This window comes from Spinacia oleracea, chromosome 5 (genome assembly GCF_020520425.1).
Source record: "Spinacia oleracea cultivar Varoflay chromosome 5, BTI_SOV_V1, whole genome shotgun sequence".
Taxonomy (NCBI): domain Eukaryota; kingdom Viridiplantae; phylum Streptophyta; class Magnoliopsida; order Caryophyllales; family Amaranthaceae; genus Spinacia; species Spinacia oleracea.
This window is the reverse complement of record NC_079491.1, coordinates 69,343,538-69,367,072: the sequence shown is the minus strand read 5'-3', so window position 1 is coordinate 69,367,072 and position 23,535 is coordinate 69,343,538. Positions and strand designations below refer to the sequence as shown.

Here is a 23,535-nt window from a genome sequence, read left to right as displayed (position 1 = left end):
CTTGTTTATAATTTCTCTTCCACCCAAAATACACTGAGGAATCGAAGAAATCTGACAAGATTCAAATCTGCAGTTTTTCTACAAATTCATCCAATGGTAAAAAAAACTCTGAAATTAACACCAAAATTCGGTCCATATTAATTCATGAAAATCAAAATAAAAGACGCCTAGAGCATGATGCTCTGATACCACTGTTGGGATGTAATGATAATCTAATTAACAAAGCGAAAACAATCACCAAACCAAGAATCACATGTAAAGGCATGAATTAAACGTGACTTTCATTCGTAGCGGGTACTTCCATTTGCCTCACAAACATGAACAAGAACTCCACGTGTGGTTCCTCTACCATAGTCCACCGGCACGTTCGTATCCGCCTTGATTCCGTTAGCATAGAACTTTCTCAAGGTATTTTGGCAATGGGGAAATTCACTCACTTGGAGACACACAGAGAATAAGGCTTAGTACTGTGTATGGTTTGGAGTATGGAAAACATAGTTGACCGACCTAGGTACAAAGCCTTGGTCGGCCATCAGACACAACAAAGCCCGCGTGCCAGCACTAGGCCTTGGACCGCACCCAAGTTAGCATTTGTGCAGCGCTGCTGCTGCTGTTTCTTTGCATTGCCCGCGCCACACACCATTTAAAGGAAATGGTCTGCTTCTTGTGTGCGGCCTAGCGCTTTTCTGGGCAGCCTACGCGCTTGGCTCGTGGGCTGGAAGCTCCCTCGTCCATTTGCATATGGGCTTGCGGCCAATATTAATCGTAAAGCACTTGACGATCAAACGTCGTACATACGATTGTTTGTGCAGCCCGACCATGATATACGCGGTAAGATATACGATTACGATCAACGATTTATCGTTTATTAATATTTTCAAACTAAAATTCTGATTAGCCATTAAATGAATTTCCTATTCATTTAATTCGGCGATCCGTTATATGCCATTGGTTTGACCTTGCAGGTTCATTCAAGACTAAGTTGTGAGCCTAATAAGGATAAGAACTCACTGATCGAAATCATTGCTCTAGCTAGTTGTTCCGATCACTTGATCAACTGAATGACTTATTCCATTAATTAATTTGAACCTTCGTATTAGACCAATGAACCTTGGGTGAAGAACACATTTCCTTTAGCTAAATGATGGGACTAGAGATAGTGTCAGATAGTTCAGACTTAGTATCAGGTTCTTAGTAATTCTATCGGTTGTACATTTATGTGTGGCCACTCATATTGAGTTTCCCTTGATACTTGTGGTTCTTGCCGCGGGTTTTATTCTCGACAAGGGAGAAAATGGTTTGGATTGACGTATCCTGAAGGAAATAGTGCCCTTGGTCCAAGTATGCATATAATATTAAGTCTAATAAATGCGGTTCAGTATTAATTAACAAGTTAATAATTCAGTGAGATCAAGTGAGCTGAATGCCTAGCTAGAGGCCGCTTCAGTTCAAGTGGAATTAATGATATTAATCCACAACTTACTCTTGACTGAACCCGTAGGGTCACACAAATAATACGTAAACGGATCAAGTATTTAATGGCATTAAATACTCCATCTATGGATATTCGGAATCGACGGATCTTAGTTTCAGTGGGAGCTGAGATCATCACAAGCAAGAAATGAATACTCCGGAAACGATGATATTACCGGAAACGGAAATATGGATCGTATCGGAAATATAAATATTATCCAAGTCGTAAATGTTGCCGGAAACGGAAGCATGGTACGTATCGGAAAATATTAATGGAAATGGAAATATTGCCGGAATCGGAAATATTGCCGGAAACGGAAATATTGTCAGAATCGGAAAATAATTCCGGAAACGGAAATATTAAATATTTGTTCGAAACGGAAATTAATTCCGGAATCGGAAATATTAAATATTGTTCGTATCGGAAATAAATTCCGGAATCGGGAATTTAATCGGAAGCGTATCGTACGAATTAGCATCGGACGAGGCCTGCCAGACGAAGGCCCAGCACGAAGCCGGGCCATCGCCCAGCAAGCCAGCGCGCCACAACGCACCAGCCAAGGCTGCGCCAGGCCCACCGCAAGGCAGGCCAAGCGCGCGCCAAGGCTGCGGCAGCGTGTGGGCCTCGTGGCAATGGGCTGCGAGTGCTCGCGGGCAGCGCGCGCGCATGGCACCCCTCGTGATCTGCTGTGCGTGCGTGTGTGTGTTTGTGTTCATATACGAATCCTAAAGCTATCAAGATTCGATATATGATTAAATTGCTAATCCTAAAAGGATAAACTAGTTAAATAAGAGTTCTACTAGGATTCCAGTTTAATTAATTCGTATCCTAGTAGGATTCCAGTTCCTTTTCCATACCTCTATAAATAGGTACCTAGGGTCATAATTTATAGATACAATTGAAGTATTCTAAAGGTAAGATTTTGAAGAAAAATCAGCTATACACTTGCACCTAAATAGCCGAAATTCCTAAGCAACCTTAAGGGCGATTCTAGTTGGTCAAGCTTAAGGCGGATCCGGACGTGCTGTGGACTATCTACGGAGGGACGACAGTCACGACACTTGGAGTCCTAAAGACTTGTTCTTGTTCGGTTTGGGCGCAGCTAGTGAGGGCACGCAACAAAGTGTATGCATCTAAACGATGCTAAATGATTATGTGTAAATAATATGCTTTCCTGGCTTTATGGTTTTTCCGCATGACTTATGTTTTGTCATATGAATCATAACCTAACAGTGGTATCACGAGCCTCTTATTATTTTCATAATCTAAATTGCATAAACATGGTTAAATTTTACAAATTTGCAAAGAATTAAAAGGGGTGATTAATTTTCGTAATTGTTAATTAATTGCAAATTGCGTTTATTTAATTATATGTACGCAGTTTTTCGGCAGTTTCTTCGTTACTCATCCAAATCGAGTGATTTTTGTGTCAATTCCGCATGTAAAAGGCATTCTAAAATTTTGACAAAGAAAAGTTTTTTTCAGCCGAACCCAGAATTCCCAAATTCGAAGCCTAACTATGACTTTTCGGAGGTTTTAGTTTTTCGAACGCAAAAGTTTGTAAATTTAAGATGTTAAATTAAATATTTGCGATTCTTGTTGATAAATCTTGAATTTTTGATTGACCTACAGTATATGTTTAACAAGTTTGAATGCCTAGCCTTGTTAATTATACAACCTAATTTGTAATTATGATTAATTTGTTGAAATTCGAATAATTTAGAATTAATTTGATTTTCTTAATTAATTAATAATTTAATTAGGTATCCATGATTAAAATCCACCATAAAAATTGTTAATTTATGTTAAATTTTTAATTTTATGTCCTAAATTTGAATCCATGTTAATCGGAAATTAATTGATTAATAAATTTTCGATTTTTCGCCCTAAAATTATAAAATTAAAATGTTTTATTAATTTGTAATTAATTTTGAATTAAAATTTTTAATTTTTTTTTGAAAACGCTCATTAATGTTGCACGCACAAAGCAATGGAAGGTACGTGTTACCCTTAAGGGGTGTTTTATAGTGCGGGCACGCGACGACGAGCAAGGGAGCTCGTCGCCCGTGCGGTACGAATGCAGCGAGCAACATAGCGCATGGCGCGCGCACGAGGCAAGGGAGCCTGTGCGTGTGTGCTGTGTGCTGTGGCGATGGGCGATGGGCGAAGGCATGGCACGAGTAGAGGCGCGCGCGCGCGCGAGAGGGCGAGAGTTGGTCGTCCAGCGATCGCTGCTCCGCGCACCAACACGCGTGGCCTCGAGGGCTTTCTTGCGCGCGAGCGAGCGAGCACTCCCATCGTGGCTGCTGCGATGCATGCGGGCGAGCAGGCTGCGCGAAAGCGTGGCTTGGCTTGCTGCGTTTGCGCGTGGCTGCTGCTGCGATGAGCCATGGGCCAGCGATAGGTCGTGCACTCGACGGGGCTTGGGCGCAAACCCAAGTGCTCGTCATGTTACGATTATCAAGTTTTAAATTTTAATTTGAGATTTTCAGTTCATATAATTTTAATTAATTTTAAAATTAATAATTTAAATTGTTTTCTTGGATTTTAATTTTGAATATTATAATTTTAATAAATTTTAATTTATTCTAATTATTTTACTAAAATTAAAAACCTTGAATTAATTTAAATTCGACTGAAAATAAATTAAATAAGTGGATTCAATTATAAATTTATATGAGCTTTAAATTTTAATTAAATTTGTATGTTTCCGGTTAGACTAGAAATACATTTTTATGTTTAAAATTAGTAAAGCATATGAATTTATTGGTTTAAGTGGGAGCAATTTTAGTCATAAACTCTTGATTAGGTCTACAAATCCTTTAAGGTTAAACAACTTGATTAGAATTAATAAGGACTGAATAATTGGTAGATTATTGGTGCCCTTAATTAATTGCTGCAAATATTTATGTGATGCATAACGTGTTTTACTAACCAGCTATGTGGGCCATTCATGATAATGAATGGGTGAATGGTATATATTGTATATGTACTGTTTTGCAGGTTATGAAGTGACTAGTATGGCCCAAATAGGATAGAAAATATGGTCTGCGTACTATTAATTTGAATGTAATTGGTCTAAAGTACCAAAATTGTTTTTCAATTCAAATATGGTCTGCGTACCATCAAATAGTTGTAATTAGTTTAATTATAGCTTATCCTATTTGAAGAAAATGGTGCCTCCCACGGAGATTTTCAAGACGGACTTTGAAGTTGAAGCTTCAAGATGAAGTCGGGCCATACTAGATCACATTTATCTTATGCATGTTTTAAGTTATTTATTGCTTTTAAATATGTCTTAAATATGCATGAGATCGAAGCTTGATTATGTTGCATGATTAAGGATTTTAGTTCACTTAAAATCTAACCAACATAGTAAGAGCCTTAAGTTCCAAACTTAAAAATTGAGTTAAAAGGTGCCATGCCAAAATAACACCTACTTGGATATCCTTTTTTCATCGATCTTAGTAATAGTTTTCCGCCATAGTGAGGTGTTACTTATCGATACTAAAGGGGTAAGGTACACAAATAATTGTGAGTACATGTTAGTTTTGGTGAAACTCAATGATACAAGTAAGGAGTCCTTTTATGTCGTGGCAAAATCGATAGGTTTACCTAATAAGTTCTTAGACGTACCTATCAACCAAGAGTAGTTTCTAGACTATTAGCAAAAGGCTTTTGCTTACCTAAAATGTTTTAGAATTGAGTCAAAATACATAATGTGCTTAATTCTTCAATGGTTTTAGGGTCTTGGAATCATTTTATTCACACCTGCCGGAACAATAAAATCGAATAAAATGCTAATAACTTGTTTAAATTGCATGATTGCTTTAATTTTCAAGTTATTACTCATGATAAATGTTTAGACTTTGCATGCTTCAATTATTGTTTTATAATTAAATATCTTGCACTGCAATAAATCCTTTTAGAAAGGTAACAGTAAATTTCCTCGATTGGTAGTGAATCCAATAACGATTCACGGAAATGAGAGAAAATGAGCAACTTAAAATGTACGTTTCTTTTAGCGACTTTTATGGTTGTTTTCGATATCAAAATCGAATGGCAAACCGATTGGTGCTTGTGAATTCAAAATACACTGTAGTTTTGAGATCATAAAGCATTGAGTTTAAACGCTCAGCTTTACCAATGGTTAACAACCTAATATCTTTTTCCATTTAATTCTCGAATGAGTCTAGTCCCTAGACATTCGAATAGATCGATGCTTAGAGAACTTTAGAAGCTTCTGGTAAGATCATCTAGTTGAAACAAAATATTCAACATAAATTAAAATGGTAAGAACTTTGTTGGAGTGACATTGGACATGTCTAAACAATGTATAAAAGTCAACACTAAAGAATTCAATTCTTAAGACTATAAGAAAGGGTACAAGAAATAGGAAAACAAGGAACAAATGAAAGGAATTTACAATTCCGTTTCTACCTATAAGTTTATGTTTAAAGAGAAGTGACCTAGCAATCAAACTTCCTTGGTATCATATACCGCTTGAGGTTCTTACTTCGGTAATAACTCAAACAATGGAAGCAAGGCTACACTAATGGCCTACAAGTGGGAAATGAAGCATGGCAATGCTACATTAGTTTTAGGGTCATCTAGTTTGTTTTAAGTCCTTTCAAAGGCTGGAACTTAATGGCTATTTTGTTCCATAATCAGCATACCTAGATTTCTGTTTCAAACACAGAAAGACTCACATTCAAGAAAAACAAAAACAATGTTTGTTTGTTTATTTGAATGAAATGGTCAATTACGGGTTGAGTCAATATGCTTGATTAAAACAAACAACTCTTTAACAATAAGAACTTTACTAGGTTCAAATCAACCCCTTGATTTGAGTTCCACTAATCTTTGGCATTGTTGCTTAGACCATATCAACAAGTTAACGTTCTAAAGCTCTATTTTGATGGACTTTTGAAAGTTGATTGATTTCTAGATCAATTTAAGACAAGCTAGTCTTACTTGTTGAAAGTAACAAAGGATATGAACTATTGTTAGAACGCCTAGACAATAGAGTTCAAAGCTAAAGAAAGGTTTTATGACTTTATTATTTCACACAGGTTTGAGTGAATATAGGTTTATTTACCCAATGTGATATAAGTTGAATCTGTTTGGCTAGTTCAAAGATTTAGAAGTATATATCCCACTTGGCAAGAAATCATAAAGATCTAGGTTAGATCATGTTGATAATCACTTAAGTCAAGAATGATCATCAATGATTGTGTGTAGTAAAATTCACAATCTAGCTCCATAAGATATGGCATATCTAAGTTGGAATGATCGAAGTTGATTAGTACTTGATTCGATCAATGATGGATCATAAAGACTTTTCCTATAATTTCTAAACAAAATGCTCAACTACCACCAAACTAAATTCGTCAAAGCTATTGAAAAGTAATTACAGAATATCTTTTCATAATATTAAGATTAAAATAAGTAACCTTAACCTTAACTATTATGTTAAGTAACTCCAAAATAATATGAAGTAACCCAAACTTTAATGATAATAACCCATTTTAAAATAAATAAATTTGACTTTAAGATTAATATTATTAACGCTAAATATTATATTAAGTAACTCTAATTAATACTTACTCCGTCCCAGATTAGTTGTTATACTTACATTTGCAGAAAGTTTTAGGTGATAAGTGGTTGTTTGATTATCAATTGTTATTTTATTGAAAAAGTAGATGTGATAGGAGTTAGTGTGTTATTTTTTTTAATTGAATGAGAGAGGGTGTGGGGACAAAAAACAATTTAGTGGGAAGAGAGAGACAATATAATAATTGTGGGGATATTCCTAATTTAGAAGTTTAACAACAAATCTGGGACGTACGAAAAAAGTAACGTGTAACAACTAATATGTTTACAACAATAACCCGTAATATGTTTACTTGATTTTTCACTAATCTATATGAACTCATTAGAACCTATTGGAATTTATCATAACTTATTAAGTTGTACTCTCTCTGTTCCATAATGTTTCTCATGTTTACTATTCATATGGTCAAAGTTTAAAATTTTTGACCATAATTAATAGTATGATTAAGAATATAAATGTTAACTTGTGGGATATCATTGGATTCGTTTTAATATAAATTTTCTAAATACCATTTTTTTTTTATAATTTTTACTAATGCGAAATTAAAATTATTAACGGTCAAAATAGTGTATTGGAGACCGCGCATAATGGAAAAGTGAGGAATATTATGGAACGGAGGGAGAACTTTGTACTTGTGTAACACATTATTTTTCTAGAATTATTTGCTTTGCTAAAATCACTAGTGGAAAAAGGGTCATTTGCATCGCACTTTTAAGCACATTTGCGTCGCACATCGTGCGTGGCAAAAGCTCTCGACGCAAATGACTAAAAGTCATTTGCGTCGCACATTTGTGCGACGCAAATGAACCTTATTTGCGTCGCACAATTAGCTAATGTGCGACGCAAATAACTTTTCAGGCATGGTGCTGAAAAGTCATTTGCAACGCACATTAGCTAAATGTGCGACGCAAATGACTTTTCAATATGTTAAAAAAAATGTCATTTGCAACGCACATTAGCTAAATGTGCGACGCAAATGACTTTTCAAAAATGTCATTTGCAACGCACATTAGCTAAATGTGCGACGCAAATGACTTTTCAATATGTTAAAAAAATGTCATTTGCAACGCACATTAGCTAAATGTGCGACGCAAATGACTTTTGGATATTCTAAAAAAAATGAGCTGCTGATTTTATTTAATCCATAGATTAAATAAAATAAGCAGCTTTCAGTACTAGTATATTCAGAGCATAAAAATAAAAGTAAACTAGGTGAAAATTTTGACAATATTTCCTTTGTAATTTGACCCTCCCCAATACCGGGAATGTTATAATACATTAATATATACCTGTCAAAACAGTTTACAACCCAATAAAAGGCAAATTCACCATAGATCAACCAACATGTTGATAACCTAACTACACTTTAAACATAAAAGTTTAAGTAAATATCTCTATCCTGGATATAAAAATGGAAGATGTTAGAAATCAAATCTATGACAAATCAAGATATGACTTTCAATACAAAGATGGGATGCATTACCAACGGTGATAGTCACAGTTAAGGCAGAGAACTTCAAGAAAGTCCAGCAACTGGTGAAAATAAACACTCTTTAGGCTGGCTTGGTTTTGTTCTTGTTTCAACTGGCTGCTGCCAGAATTGCTGCTTTCTACTTCTGCCAGAACTGCTGCTGCTGCTTCTAGCTTGTAATCGATAACTGTTGTTGCCAGAACACCTGCTGCTGCTGCTGCTGCTGAAGCTATGTTCACCAGTGCTCGGACGCTCAAGGGATGAAAGATGTCACCCAATGGATGACCGAACCAGGCAGAGTCGGCCAGCAGATAATTGACGGCCTTAGAAGGATTACATGAGCTGTACTTTGGTTGCAAACCATCTCCATGGTGTCGCACCCCGATGCTGCTCCATGCCACCCTATTCCACAACATGCTCCTCTTGTTTCCTTGATGCCTACCACCCAAAAATTCACATACCATCACTACCAACATCACAACAGAATCAGCTTAGAGACATAATTATGCATATATAACTGCATAAGTAACACTAAGTATTGTACAACATTATAACCAGCATTGTTACAAGATCATAGGTTAAAAACAGTTCCACCAATGTAATGTAATGAAAGTGCTTACCATAGTGTTTAGGGTTGGACAAGATACGCATGAAGCCTTGGTAAACATCACAGAACACAAACTGGGCATCAGAGAGCTCCAAAGGTCAGTTATGTGATCCAACAAAAGCTGATTATGTTGCGAAATATACTGATTGATCTCATTGACACAACCTCTTGTACTTTTAATATTTCTGCCGGAATGAAAGTACCAGTCAACCACCGTCCTAGTAGCTCATTCCATCTGCAAGACACGTGGATGCTTCTTAGCGAGTTTACTGGCTTCAATCTTAACCATTTCCTTGTATTCTTAGCGAGTTTACTGGCTTCAAACCCTAGCTTCTTCTTGCTCCGGCCATCTTTCTCTTCTTTTCCTCAAGTAGAGACAAAAGGTAGTCAAGATCCTTCAGAGACACGTCAGTGCCCTGTCTACATATTATAGATTATTCAAAGAGTGAACTCCAATTTAAAAAGCGATAAATCACTATTAAAACATCCAACTCCACAGAGTTTCTGACAACGATTGTAACTAATAAGTAATTCCAAATTGCCACAGAAAGAAAGGTCGTGTAGAAACTTTAATCACCAAAAGGAGCATATGCCAAGACAACTGCTCCGAGTCCACTTCATAACTACGAAATTTATACATTGGTTACATGTCTAATTGCCAAATCACCAGTTTCGTGATCTAATTACCAACAACAATTGAAAATTACAGTGTTCGATCATGTTCAATGCAATGATATGCAAGTGTTCGACAACTATCTTTTGTTAAGTCTTCACAAAATTTGAAGAAAATAAATAAAACAAGAACACAAAAAGGAGAAGCCAACAGAACTAGAGGAAACCTCTGTCAATCCGGGATTGCTTCTACACCTAACACAAACAACTCTTGTATGTTATCTTCAGCATCTACGGAGGTAGTATACGTAATATTCAAGCACATATTACCAAACAGCTTCTGTGGCAACCACATGAAAATCCTTACGGGACCTTAACAACATCTAGTATTTAACATAACAGAAAATAATAGTGAAGCTCTTTACCTGAAAGAAAAATAAAGAAAATAATGCCAAGTTGCCAACGAAAGGGTTTCTTCACAAGTTCCCAATTAAAACATGGAGTACAAAAATGAGAGCAACCGAATTTGGCAAATTGCATTAATATTATCCATACATTTGATGATATAAAAAATATATTGCAGCAAGAGAAATTGCACTTCACCCTCAACATTTTGATTTTTTCAGGAAACCAGACCAATACAAGTCAGAAGACCAATACTACAAGGATATAAGGGTAAAGCTGAAAATTAATTTAAACAACAATCAAAATCATAACACATTTCTCCCAAATACATCCAAATCTCACAAAATAATAGCAATTCCGTGCCTAAAACCTACAGAATAGTAGTCCAATGCCAAAAAAGTAAAATTCTAAACAACGAAATTCTAAGAATTATCAGTGCATTTTTCCGTCAAAAATCAAACGAACTCAAAACCTTAACAGTCAAGAGACAATGCACAATTCAAATTAAAATGAACAATTAAAATTCAATATCCACAAAAATTCAATCTTAATATCAAAATTAAAATTCAATCTTTAAATATACCTAGGAGAGGAGAGAAGACATTGACCAGGAGCGGAGGAGTGGGCGGCGGCGTGGGCGGCTGCCGTGGAAGGCGGCGTTAACACGGAGCAGCGACACTGATTAGTTTGAGTTGAACGACGCAGGGGAAGAAGAGAACGAGCAGCAGGTTGAAGAGGAGAACGAACAACAAGTTGAACGGCGCAGGGGAAGGAGAGAACGACGCAGAAGGAGGGAAGACGACGGCAGTGAAGCTGGTAAACGGAAGGGTGAAGCCGGTGAGAACGGATGTTTTGGGCTTAACTGGTTTCGATAGATTTAGGTCATTTGGAGCAAGTCAGAATATTGAAGAAAACAATTGCGTCGCAGCTGTGCGTCGCAGCTTTATTAAACTGCGAGGCAAATGACTCTAAGATGTTCTCAGAGTCATTTGCGTCGCAGATTAATAAAACTGCGACGCACTTGATTGATTAAATTGCGTCGCTGTTTTACTAATCTGCGACGCAAATGACTCTGGGAGCATTTTAGAGTCATTTGCCTCGCTGTTTAATAAAGCTGCGACGCAAATGACTAAATTTTATGCTAAAATTTATCATTTGCGTCACATGTTTAGATTGGCGATGCAAATGCAGCGATGCAATTAAACGTTTTTGCACTAGTGAATGTTTTCCGATAAAAAGATATTCTTCTTTTCAATCATGTTCCGTTGTTTGTTTTGACAAAAGTGTGAAATAGCTTTTCAATGTTACATTTAAAAGTAAGGTAAACCACTTTTCTTTTTTACTTTCCTCTTCTCTTTTTCCATCAATTCTCACCCATCTATATCCATTTTAACATTATTTAATCGTCAACTATTTCAGTTGTAAGTTTTGTCTAACTGGTTTCTATTAGGTAAATGTAAATTGGAGTACAAAAAGAAAGAAAGAAACACAAAACATAAAACATTAAGCACGTGATATGTTTACTTGATTTTTCACTAATCTATATGAACTCATTAGAACTTATTGGAATTTATCATAACTTATTAAGTTATACTTTGCACTTGTGTAACACATTATTTTTCTAGAAATTATTTGCTTTAATTTGCTAAAATGAATAAAATGATGTTCTTCTTTTCAATCATTTTCCGTTGTTTTATTCAATGTTACATTTAAAAGTAAGGTAAACCGCTTTTCTTTTTTACTTTCCTGTTCTCTTTTTCCATCAATTCTCACCCATCTACATGCATCCATTTTCCTTTTCTCTATGAATACTCCTGTAAGAAATCAAACACTATCTTAATTTACCGTCTATATAATCCATGATACAATCAGCATCGGTAGATAAATTAAATTTCCTCATTTCATGAAGATCGATCGATAAACTACGTACGGTGTACTCCGTATATAGCATTAGGACCTTGTCAATTTAATTAAATCATTGACATGTAGCATTATTTTGCCTTCAAGATATAGATACATTAAATTAAAACTCTTAAACCTATTAAAATATTTTATCCTTCTTTCAATGTTATTAAAGTTTATACTATATATTATTAATATATGAAAAGTCATATAAATTGATAATGGACAAAGGAAGCTTGTATGTACACCCAACAAGAAAACATAAGGGTCCTTCAAAAAACTAAAATGTAGAGGACTTGGGTGTCTGCCTTTAACAAGAAGCATAGAACTACAATTAATTGGTCAAAGCTTAATCATCCGGCCTATCGAATATACCCACTTTTCTGGGAGGGCGTCAAAATCGCAGCCAGGCATGTATTATGAAATACATGCCATGGGCTTGTTTGTAATTTCCCAGCCATTTTGAAATGGTTGAATAGTCAACCCCGTTTGCCAACTTAGATCCCGTTACTGCCAATTTTGTAATATGAATACCATTTTAAAATATTTAGCACCATTTTTGTAATATTAATACCACTTTATAAAATTTAGTACAAAACGAGTACCATTTAAGGAAAATGAATTTCATTTAGAAAAAGTTTAGTACCATTTTTGTAATACCAATACCATTTTTCTAATGAATTGCCAACTCAGCAATGCCAAGTCAGCACCCCGTTTTACAAGTGTACAATACCGTTTTACATTTCCCCCCAAAAATATTTACCATTTAGATTTACCTTTTTATTTGGAGTTGGCATGTTTTTGCAAATACATGCCTGGCATGTATTTGGACTTCCTCCTTTTCTGGTCTCACCCTTGCATATACAAGACACTGATAGAGACTCTTATCCACCACGCACCACTACCTGCAGTTTTCAACGACATTACGCGTAAGAGATATTCATCTATCCTTTTGTTTTATGTATTTTGAGGAGTCGACGAGAAGAGTTACGTTGAAAGAATGAGCATCAGTTTTAGTCTTTTACTGAGATACCATCACCGTTTAATAAAAATCTTTACGGTTATTATTTAAATAAATATTAGGATAAAAATAGAAAAGTTGATTATATATAATCAAATACGGATAAAGTAAGAGTTGTGTAAAAAAGTGGTGGGTGTAAGAAAAAAATGAATAAAATAAGAGAAATTGAGTATAAAATTGTAAATATTGTGGAGTAAGAAAGGTTAAATAGTAAATTTTTATGTCCAAACAGAAAATAAAGCAAAGTGTAAAAAATATTATGAAATGGACTAAAACGAAAAGTGTAAATATCATTTTGAAACGGAGGTAGTATTTCCCTAAATATTGTTTAAATGAAACCACATTGTATATATATTTGTGAATTCTCCATTGGCTCATTGCAGATTATTCTGGTTCACTATTCTCATTTTAATAATGATTGACAAGTACATTTCTAATGTGGCATAAATTAACAATCCAACATGGTCCACTTAAATTATGCCATGTGGCTGGACACGCGTTGCACATATGATTAGCTAAGAGTCATTCCATCAGAGCAGCAAAATAACCTCTTGGGTTCAACTCAGATGTTTATCCCAAAGAATAAAACCCCATCTAACCATTCGCTCAAAATGGAGGTTGACAGTAAAGAACACATGTCACATCAATGATTGGCCAATCAAGTGCCTAGGTTATAGGGCACTTCCAAAGAAACTTAGGACTACAAATACTCCAAATCCTAATGAGATGGGACACAATTAATCTCTCACTTACTATTACTCTCTTTCTGCTCTGCCTTAAAAAATTCTTTACTTTCTCTCTCTAAACCAAATATTTACTTAGGCATCGGAGAGAATACTTTTGAAGGAATATTCTTGTTTTACAACGTTGCATTGTAGATCGGGCTAACGTGTACCATATACCTACATAATAGCATCCACCTCAGCATCAAGAAACACATCACATCATTTGGGGTCGTCTGCGGGGAGGTACAGTAACATGGCTTATCAGCAACCTGACGTGGAAGTCGAACACCAAGCATGCTTTGGTGATCGACCTTCTCGAGGAAGGGACCCACTTAAGAGCAACCACAGAGCCCTCGTCACAGAAGAGGCGAATCATATTTTCCATGCAGGCCTTACACCTCGCCGCAAATGTGACATAGAGGTGTTCAGTGAAGAAGATCATTTCCTGACACAACATAGATCTAGAAATCACAGACACAAGGATAGATGAGAACTTGGATCATCCAGTCCTAATAGGCATATTACGACAAATCTTAAAGGGTCAGCAGGAAATGAATACGTCTTTTCAAGCGCATATGCAACTGACCCTTCAAGAAGAAATCGGGAAGAGCATGATGATATATGGTGCCAGCATAGCTCGAACAACTGAAGCAAGAGATGTGTCTCACAGCTTATGGGTGAATGCTGGGGCAGGCCGCACCAATGGAATACCACTAAGACCTAACATTTGGAGAATAGGGAAAGATCCCGGCAGATAAGAAATGAAACAACAGGAGCTGCGACCACGAGATTGAACTAGGGACGTGTTAGGTTATGATTCATATGACAAAACATAAATCATGCGGAAAAACCATAAAGCCAGGAAAGCATATTATTTACACATAATCATTTAGCATAGTTTAGATGCATACACTTTGTTGCGTGCCCTCCCTAGCTGCGCCCGAACCGAACAAGAACAAGTCTTTAGGACTCCAAGTGTCGTCCCTCCGTAGATAGTCCACAGCACGTCCGGATCCGCCTTAAGCTTGACCAACTAGAAACGCCCTTAAGGTTGCTTAGGAATTTCGGCTATTTAGGTGCAAGTGTATGGCTGATTTTTCTTCAAAATCTTACCTTTAGAATACTTCAATTGTATCTATAAATTATGACCCTAGGCACCTATTTATAGAGGTATGAAAAAGAAACTGGAATCCTACTAGGATACGAATTAATTAAACTGGAATCCTAGTAGAACTCTTATTTAATTAGTTTATCCTTTTAGGATTAGGAATTTAATCATATATATATCGAATCCTGATAGCTTTAGGATTCGTATACGAACACAAACACACACACGCACGCACAGCAGACCACGAGGGGAGCCATGCGCGCGCGCGCAGCCCGCGAGCACTCGCAGCCCATTGCCACAAGGCCCACACGCTGCCGCAGCCTTGGCGCGCGCTGGGCCTGCCTTGCGGTTGGCCAGGCGCAGCCTTGGCTGGTGCGTTGTGGCACGCTGGGCGATGGCCCGGCTTCGTGTTGGGCCTTCGTCTGGCAGGTCTCGTCCGATGCTAATTCGTACGATACGCTTCCGATTAAATTCCCGATTCCGGAATTTATTTCCGATACAAACAATATTTAATATTTTCAATTCCGGAATTAATTTCCGTTTCGAACAAATATTTAATATTTCCGTTTCCGGAATTATTTTCCGATTCTGACAATATTTCCGTTTCCGGCAATATTTCCGATTCCGGCAATATTTCCATTTCCATTAATATTTTCCGATACGTACCATGTTTCCGTTTCCGGCAACATTTACGACTTGGATAATATTTATATTTCCGATACGATCCATCTTTCCGTTTCCGGTAATATCATCGTTTCCGGAGTATTCATTTCTTGCTTGTGACTATCTCAGCTCCCACTGAAACTAAGATCCGTCGATTCTGAATATCCATAGATGGAGTATTTAATGCCATTAAATACTTGATCCGTTTACGTACTATTTGTGTGACCCTACGGGTTCAGTCAAGAGTAAGATGTGGATTAATATCATTAATTCCACTTGAACTGAAGCGGCCTCTAGCTAGGCATTCAGCTCACTTGATCTCACTGAATTATTAACTTGTTAATTAATACTGAACCGCATTTATTAGACTTAATATTATATGCATACTTGGACCAAGGGCACTATTTCCTTCAGTCTCCCACTTGTCCTTAGGGACAAGTGTGCATTACCTAATTCCTTTGTCGCTCGATGCTTGCTCTTGAACATAAGGTAAGAGTTGTCATCCTTATTATGTCCAGAGGTGTTTCTCGGTTTCAGAGTTCAACTGATCAAATAAACAGATAATTATAGCCTATGATTCATCCGATCACGGCCATGCATTTTACAGTTTCTAGCTCTCCGAGTGGCCTTGTACAACTTTTAAGCATCTCATCCCGATTTATGGGAGGACAATCCCAATCTTGTGATCTTGAGATTAGACTTTGTTTGATAGGTGATTACCTGAGCATTGCCTTTATAGCCTCCTTTTACGGTGCGACGGTTGGTCAACGTCAAAGTAACCAGTTCTCAAACAAGTAATCTCAAATCACTCAGGTATTGAGGATTTAGTGTCTAATAATTTTAATGAAATTTACTTGTGACAGATTTTCATCTCTTACAGTAAAGTTTCATAGGTCTGTCCGATACTAGTCTTCCCAAAGTAAGTATCTATGCAAATGATTACGACTTTGCCATGTCCACATAGTTCAAGAAACAGAACTACTAGTCATCTTGCATTCTAGTCGTCTAACGTTTTCTATGCGTCCATCTTTATAGAAAACTCCGACCAGGGACCTTTTTTAACTTTTGACATTCAAGTTCACTTGATAGACGTTTCTTAGTCACAGGACTGGTCCTGACAATCTATCTTGAATATATTGTCAAATTGAAGGGACTCATCATTTAATACTAAACCAAGATTAAATGGTATATGAAAATACATTTCATATATGATAAATGTTCAACCCAAATGTTTTACAACCATGGGCCTCAAACCCATCTTTAAAACAGTTCATGGAATTTCAAAGCTATGCTTGATTTCCAGTGCTACAATGTGAGTGTTGCTTCTCACTTGTTGCATAGGTTTAGTTATCATGCTTTGCCAATCTTAATATTCTTTTCATCGAATGTTCTTCGAGATAGATGATAAGATCTTTTGAGTTTGTTTATTATGTGATCTAGTCTTTCTTACTTCGATAGCGGTTCTACGCATTTTTGTAATGAAGAACCATTAAGTCAACAGACATGTGATCTACCCAAGTTCAGTGAAGAACTCTTTAACATAAACAACCCTGTTTTATCGCTTCTTAGGCAATAAGTACTTTTACTTCAACTGTATAGGTTGCTAGTGATGCTTTGTTTGGATTTACTTATCCAAGCAGTTCATGGATATGCGGAAGATTTTCCAACTATATCTTAGAACATAGAAAATAATATTTAATTTCCCACGCAACAACCCATGGTCTCCAATCCATGTTGCCATTTCAAAAACACGATGCTCTTTAGCTCGTCTTTGTCAATGGTTAACTCCAAAGGAATCTTGCTTGATCCTTTGCTAGTGTTTATGCGTGTAGCATCAATATTTAGCATATCTTTATTTCCTTGAATCAAGAACTATTCTTATGTACTTTTTCAAGTACCATAAGTATTTTTGATCTCAATCTAGTTGATCTTCACTTAGATCAATAGAGATTGGTATATGTTCGTCATGCCTAAAGCCATACGATACGTTTTTGGCGATCCTCATATTATATCATACATGATAAATTCTTTTGCAGAATAATTCCCAATTGAATTCTATTCATGTAACTTTAGCTTGTCTAGTTTCAGTAGATACTAAATACAGCTAAATTCTTTGACATATAATATAGGTTAAGAATCTCACTTAGATCCTTTGATGTTTAACTTAGTAAATGCTTATACATAGTTCAAACATTCATTACTTATATAAGGGTGATTATTTTTTAAAGAAAAATATTATTACGGAGTGTGTATTCCGTATTATATAAATATATTGAACATAATATTTACCGTTACACATTTTAATCTTAAGGGTTACTTAAATTTATTTATTTTAAAATAAGGTTATTGTCAATATGTACATATTTGAGTTACTTTAATATTATCCGGGGTTTACTTGACATTAAGGGTTACTTTATTTATTTACAAGGGTTAATATCCTAACAAATTTGGTATACTTTTATCTTACTTAGAGTTACCTAATATAATATTTAGCGTTACTAATCTCAATCTTAATGGTCACTAATTTATTTATTTTAAAATGTGTTATTATCATTAAAGTTTGGGTTACTTTCATTATTTGGGAGTTACATAATATAACATTTAAAATTACTAATTTTAATCTTAAGGTGATTTTTTGTTTAACGAAAAAGGTATTCCAGAGTATGTACTATGTATCATAAAAAAGATACTAAACATAATATTTACCATTACTTATTTAATCTTAAGTGTCACTTAAATTTATTTGTTTATTTTCAAATAGGGTTATTATCAATATGCACGTATTTGAGTTACTTGACATAATATTAAGGGGAAGTGATAAATTCAAGGAAAATTTTACTTCTTCCAAGGAAATCCACATTTTTTTAAAGGTGATTTCCTTGGAAGAAGTGAAATTCTTCCTTGGATTTATCATTTCCCAGGTTATTTAGTTTTTTTAACAAAGGTTATTATTGTATAAATTCAGAAAAATTTTATTATGCAGAGTGACTTAATATAATATTTATTGTTACTAATCTTAATCCTTAAGGGGAAAAATGTTATTATTTTAAAATGGGTTATTATTATTAAAGCTAGTTTGGGTTACCTTCGTATTATTTGGGAGTTACTTAATATAATATTTAAGGTTACTAATTTTAATTTTTAGGGTGAACTTGTTAACAAATAAAAAGGTTATTACAGATTATGTTCTCCGTATCATAATGCACTGAAATATTTACTGTTACTCATTTTAATATTAAGGGTTACTTAAATTTATTTATTTATTTATTTATTTATTTATTATCAATATGTACATATTTGAGTTACTTTCATATTATCCGGGAGTTACTTAACATAATATTAAGGGTTATTTAATTTTTAACAAGGAACGGTATATATTTTACAAAGTTTAACGTACCTCCTAATGTTTGTTGGATCCTTTATTACTCCAACCAGTGCCGGACCAAAGATATTTGGTCAGGGGTATTACTTTGAGATATTAAGAGTCAAGGTTAGAAGAGTAAAAGTCAACCATGGTGCGATATTTCCGGAATGGAGGAAGTATATATATATATATATATATATATATATATATATATATATATATATATATATATATATATATAGGAAGGCTCCCGTAAGAACACTTCTTACGGTGAGAACACTTCCTTATGGTAAGAATACCTTCTTAACCATTGGATCTAATTTAATCTAACTGCTGAGATTTGCTCATTACTAATGGCAAGTTTTGTAAATTTCCTGAAGTTTTTTTTTTCCTTCTTTTTTTTGTTCTTCGATTCTTTTTCTCTCTCTAATTTTTTTTGGTTCTTTCTCTCTCCTCTTCTCGCGCAACGATCTTCAATCGAACACGAAGGACACAAATCGGATTTCGTTCACACTCTACATCAAATTTATTAAATCTTCTGCGTTTTACCTTGAATTTCGGATTTCGATTTCAAATTTTGCTGATTATTCTTAATCGATCGATTTTGTTCATCAATTTTTTTCCTAGAATTTCAGCAATTGTCGAAGGTATTTGAAGACTAATTGAATTTCTTTATTTGTTGTTTGTATTTATGTGAATTCGATTATGAACTTTTTCCTAATTCTCAATCGAACGATTATGAACTTTGTTATTTTGATTAGAACTTTTTCCTCTTTTGATTTTCATTCGATTTCTAGATTTTTTTGTTTTTAAATTGTTTCTGTTTGATTTTGTGTTCGTTTTTTGTTGTTGTTTTGTATTTAATCTCTGATTATTCTTAATTTTAATTTTTCAGGTTAATTGTGCTCTGTTTTTATTTTTTATGGCTTCTGCTAAAGTTGATATGTTATCTCATGGTTCTAGTTCACCAGTTACTCAATCACGTATGATTTAATTCTCGCCTTTATTGTTGATGATGTTCTAAAGTTTTTTCAATCATGTTCTAAATATTTCTTTTTATGTTCTTTAGATCTTATTCATTTGTCTGTACTGTTATTCATATTGTAACTTTTTTTTTTGTTGTAACTATTTGTTTTTATGTTCCTTACTATTTTTTTGCATTTTTTAAAATTTTAATTTCATTTCCTAAAGTTTTTATCTCATGTTCTAAATTTTTGTTTTTATGTTCTGCATATTTTGTGCACTGGTTTGAATTTTTATTTTATTTTATGTTGTGCAGTTGAAATTATTATTAATGAACCATCACGTTCTTTTGTTGGTACTCCTAGAGTGTTTACTTCATTGAGTCCTGGTGGTACTAGAGAATGGATTCCTTCTTGTTACGAGGAGTTAAAACCTATTGTCGGAATGAATTTTAAAGATCCCGAGGAAGGTTTATCATTTTATAAAGCTTATGCTACTGCTTCAGGTTTCACTTCTAAAAAAAGTACTACTACAAGAAGGAAGAAGACTGGTGTAGTTGCGTTCCAGTATGTTGTATGCAATAAAGAAGGTTTTAAGGCGTCTCGTAAGCCTGTTGTGGAAGCTATTGAAGATAAATCAGACAAGGCTCGTTCTACACGAAGGCGAATGCTTACTCGTATTGGTTGTGGTGCTCAAATGTGTATGAAAAACATTAATGGATCATATGTTGTGACATACTTCAAAGAAGAACATAATCATCCTCTATAAACTCCTGGTTGTGCAAAATTTCATAAGCATGGGAGGAAAATGAGTATTTTGCATAAGAAGATTATTATTGATAATTCAAAGGTGTTTTTTATTCTTGTGTTCTAATGTTTCCTTCCTATGTTCTATTATATTTTGTGTATGTTCTAAATTGTGTGCTCTGTTTCCTTCCACAGGTTAACATTGGTCCAGTGAAGTCCTTTAAAATAATGAAGGAGTTAACTGGATCATATGACAATGTTGGTGCATCAAAGCAAGATTTCAAAAAATTTCAGAAAGATTTGAAGGCATTAATTGAAGGATCCGATGCACAAATGTTTATCAACAATTTTCAGAATAAAAAGTTATTATGGAGTGCGTTCTTTTATGATTATGAGTTAGATGAAGAAGATCATCTCCGTAGAGCATTTTGGGCAGATCCTATTTGTAGAAAGAATTATATTCTTTTTGGAGATATGGTTTCATTTGATACTACATTTAAAACAAATAGGTAATGTTCTATTCTTTATGCCTTATGTTCTAAACGTTTTGTTCTTATGTTCTAAATTGTTCTGTTTTTTTCCTAGGTACAATATGATATTTGGGCCATTTACTGGAGTTGATCACCATAAAAAGTGTATTACCTTTGCTGCTGCCCTTAAATCTAATGAGGATATATTGTCTTTTGAGTGGTTTTTTAAAACATTTGTGAAGGCAATGGGAGGTAATGAGCCTCTCTGTTTGATTACTGATGAAGATCATGCAATGAAAGTTGTCTTTCCCAAAGTGTTTCGGTCTACAGAGCATCGGTTTTGCATGTGGCATATTATGAAAAAGATGCCTGATAAAGTGTGCCGTGATCTTTCACCAGATTCTGACTTTCTACAAAAGATTTGCAAAGCTGTTTGGAGTGTAGAGATTGAACCGGCTGAGTTTGAAGAGAGATGGGCTAAGGTTATTAGTGAATTTAAGTTGGAAAACCATGACTGGTTGTTGCAAATTTATGAGAAGCATGAAATGTGGATTCCGGCTTATTTTAGGGATTTATTCTTGTGTGGTATTATGCGAACCACATCAAGGTTAGAGAGTGAGAATAACTTTTATACTAAGTTCACTAATCCACATCTTACCCTTGTTGAGTTTTACATGAGATTCGAAAGTGCTTTGGATGCTCAACGCCATACTCAAGATGAAAATGATAATTCTTCTAAACATAAACATCCTGAATGCAAAACACGTTCTGCCATAGAGAAATTTGCTTCTGAAGTTTACACGACAACTGTTTTTTATGAGATTACAGACGAGGTTGAATCAGCTCTTTTCTCTTGTGGGCTTGATGGTTTTAAGAAAGAATTTGGATTGGATGTTTATACTACTGGAGAAGGTTGTCGTGTCCGTAAGTTTGATGTTCTTTTTAATGTTTAAACATTTGATAATAGTTGTTTATGCAAGTCATTTGAAAGGCAAGGGATTCCTTGTAGGCATATGGTTTGGGTTTGGAAGGCAAAACATATTCCAAAAATTCCCGAGGCTTATGTGCTTAACCGATGGAGTATAATGGCATGTAAGAAGCCGATTTTTTATTTAGAAGGGAATGAGTTGGAGCAATGTGTCCAAGTTGTAGATAGGAAGAGACTGTTGAATGATTTGTGGAGTGAAATTCATTCTTGTGTGAGTTTGGCTCAAGGGAATGAATTGACACTTAGTGCTCTTATGGACAATCTACGATCATTGAGGTTAGATTTGGAATCTCAAAGTAGTATTGTTGATGGATTGAGTGGTAGTGTTTCTAGCAAAGCTCAAGATATTGAATTGCTTATTGGAGCTAGTGTGCCTACTGAAATTTTGATCAAACCTCCTAAAGTATCAAAGAACAAAGGAACCGGGGTTCATGTTCAAGGTACTGGAAGTGATAAACGGTTAAAGAGTGATAAAGAAAAAGATGTAGAACAAAGTCAAAAGAAGAAGAGGTTGTGTAAAGGATGTAAGAAGTTGGGTTACCATGATATTCGTAATTGTCCCTGTGTTCTATATTCAGGTACTGTATGTTCTATATATTTCCCTGTTTTTTTTCCTTATTTTAAATATTAATGTTCATGATTTGTTTTCCTTTTTGTAGGTAAAATATTCACTGACTTCTTTGGAGGCCAGATACTTTATTTTTGTTTTTATTTATTTATTTATTTATCGCATAGTATAATTTATTTGTTTTACGAACACAAATGTTATTTTATAGTTGACATTTATTACTTTGTAATTTTTTTGTTCTTTTTTTCTGAAATATTTATTTTATATATGAATTACTGGTCTTTTTAATATTGTTTGTTTAAAGTTTGCCATCTGTAGTAGGATTTAATTTTGTATATATTGTATAATTTTTATTCCTTAGAACATGTTCATATCATCTTAGAACATATCCTTTGTGTTTTAGAACATGTGTAGTTAACTTTTGATATTTCAACATTGTTTTACATAGGACGACTACATGTTCAAAATATTATTTTGTGTATCAGAATTTGTATTAGAACGTATCTTGCTACTATTAGAACTTGCCAATATATGTTTAGAACATGTTAAATTAATAGTAAATAAACACACAATGAACTCACGATAAATCTATTTTTAGAAATCAAAACAAGGATATATTATCCAAAATAACATGTGAAAATCAACACACATAATCTTGTTCAAATATTATCTAGACTACATAACCTTGGTTCAAATTAAAAAAGGAACACACAGAAATTATAATTCAAACTAAATTCAAATCAAAGTATTATATAATAAAGTTCTAGTCTAATCATATTTAATCTAATCTATCCTCATCTCTCTCTTCCATTTCCTCGACTTCATTGAAATTGC

At 34.7% G+C, this 23,535-nt stretch overlaps 3 protein-coding genes across 4 annotated transcripts; 2 read left to right on the top strand and 1 right to left on the bottom strand.

Moving 5' to 3' along the window:
- Positions 1-8,271: 8,271 nt before the first annotated feature.
- LOC130460865 (uncharacterized) lies at positions 8,272-10,307 on the bottom strand. 2 transcript variants are annotated; one of them, XM_056828554.1, is made up of 3 exons: positions 9,180-10,284; positions 8,572-8,997; positions 8,272-8,487 (listed from the first exon to the last, which is right to left on the bottom strand). In XM_056828554.1, the coding sequence occupies exons 2-3, from the start codon at positions 8,973-8,975 to the stop codon at positions 8,469-8,471; spliced, it is 423 nt and encodes a 140-aa protein (XP_056684532.1). In that variant the 5' UTR covers positions 8,976-8,997; positions 9,180-10,284; the 3' UTR covers positions 8,272-8,468. The 2 variants fall into 2 exon arrangements, 1 of the variants encoding a protein (XP_056684532.1); XR_008921054.1 differs by having other exon boundaries at positions 8,276-8,997; positions 9,180-9,240; positions 9,332-10,307.
- Positions 10,308-14,084: 3,777 nt separating this feature from the next.
- LOC110802905 (protein FAR1-RELATED SEQUENCE 5-like) lies at positions 14,085-22,098 on the top strand. The gene is made up of 6 exons (XM_056829744.1): positions 14,085-14,252; positions 14,371-14,508; positions 19,862-19,949; positions 20,246-20,658; positions 20,871-21,184; positions 21,261-22,098. The coding sequence occupies exons 1-6, from the start codon at positions 14,085-14,087 to the stop codon at positions 22,096-22,098; spliced, it is 1,959 nt and encodes a 652-aa protein (XP_056685722.1).
- A 60-nt stretch (positions 22,099-22,158) lies between these two features.
- LOC130461590 (uncharacterized) lies at positions 22,159-23,019 on the top strand. The gene is made up of 2 exons (XM_056829743.1): positions 22,159-22,711; positions 23,006-23,019. Exons 1-2 carry the CDS (start codon positions 22,159-22,161, stop codon positions 23,017-23,019), a joined length of 567 nt encoding a protein of 188 aa, XP_056685721.1.
- The last annotated feature ends 516 nt before the right edge of the window (positions 23,020-23,535 follow it).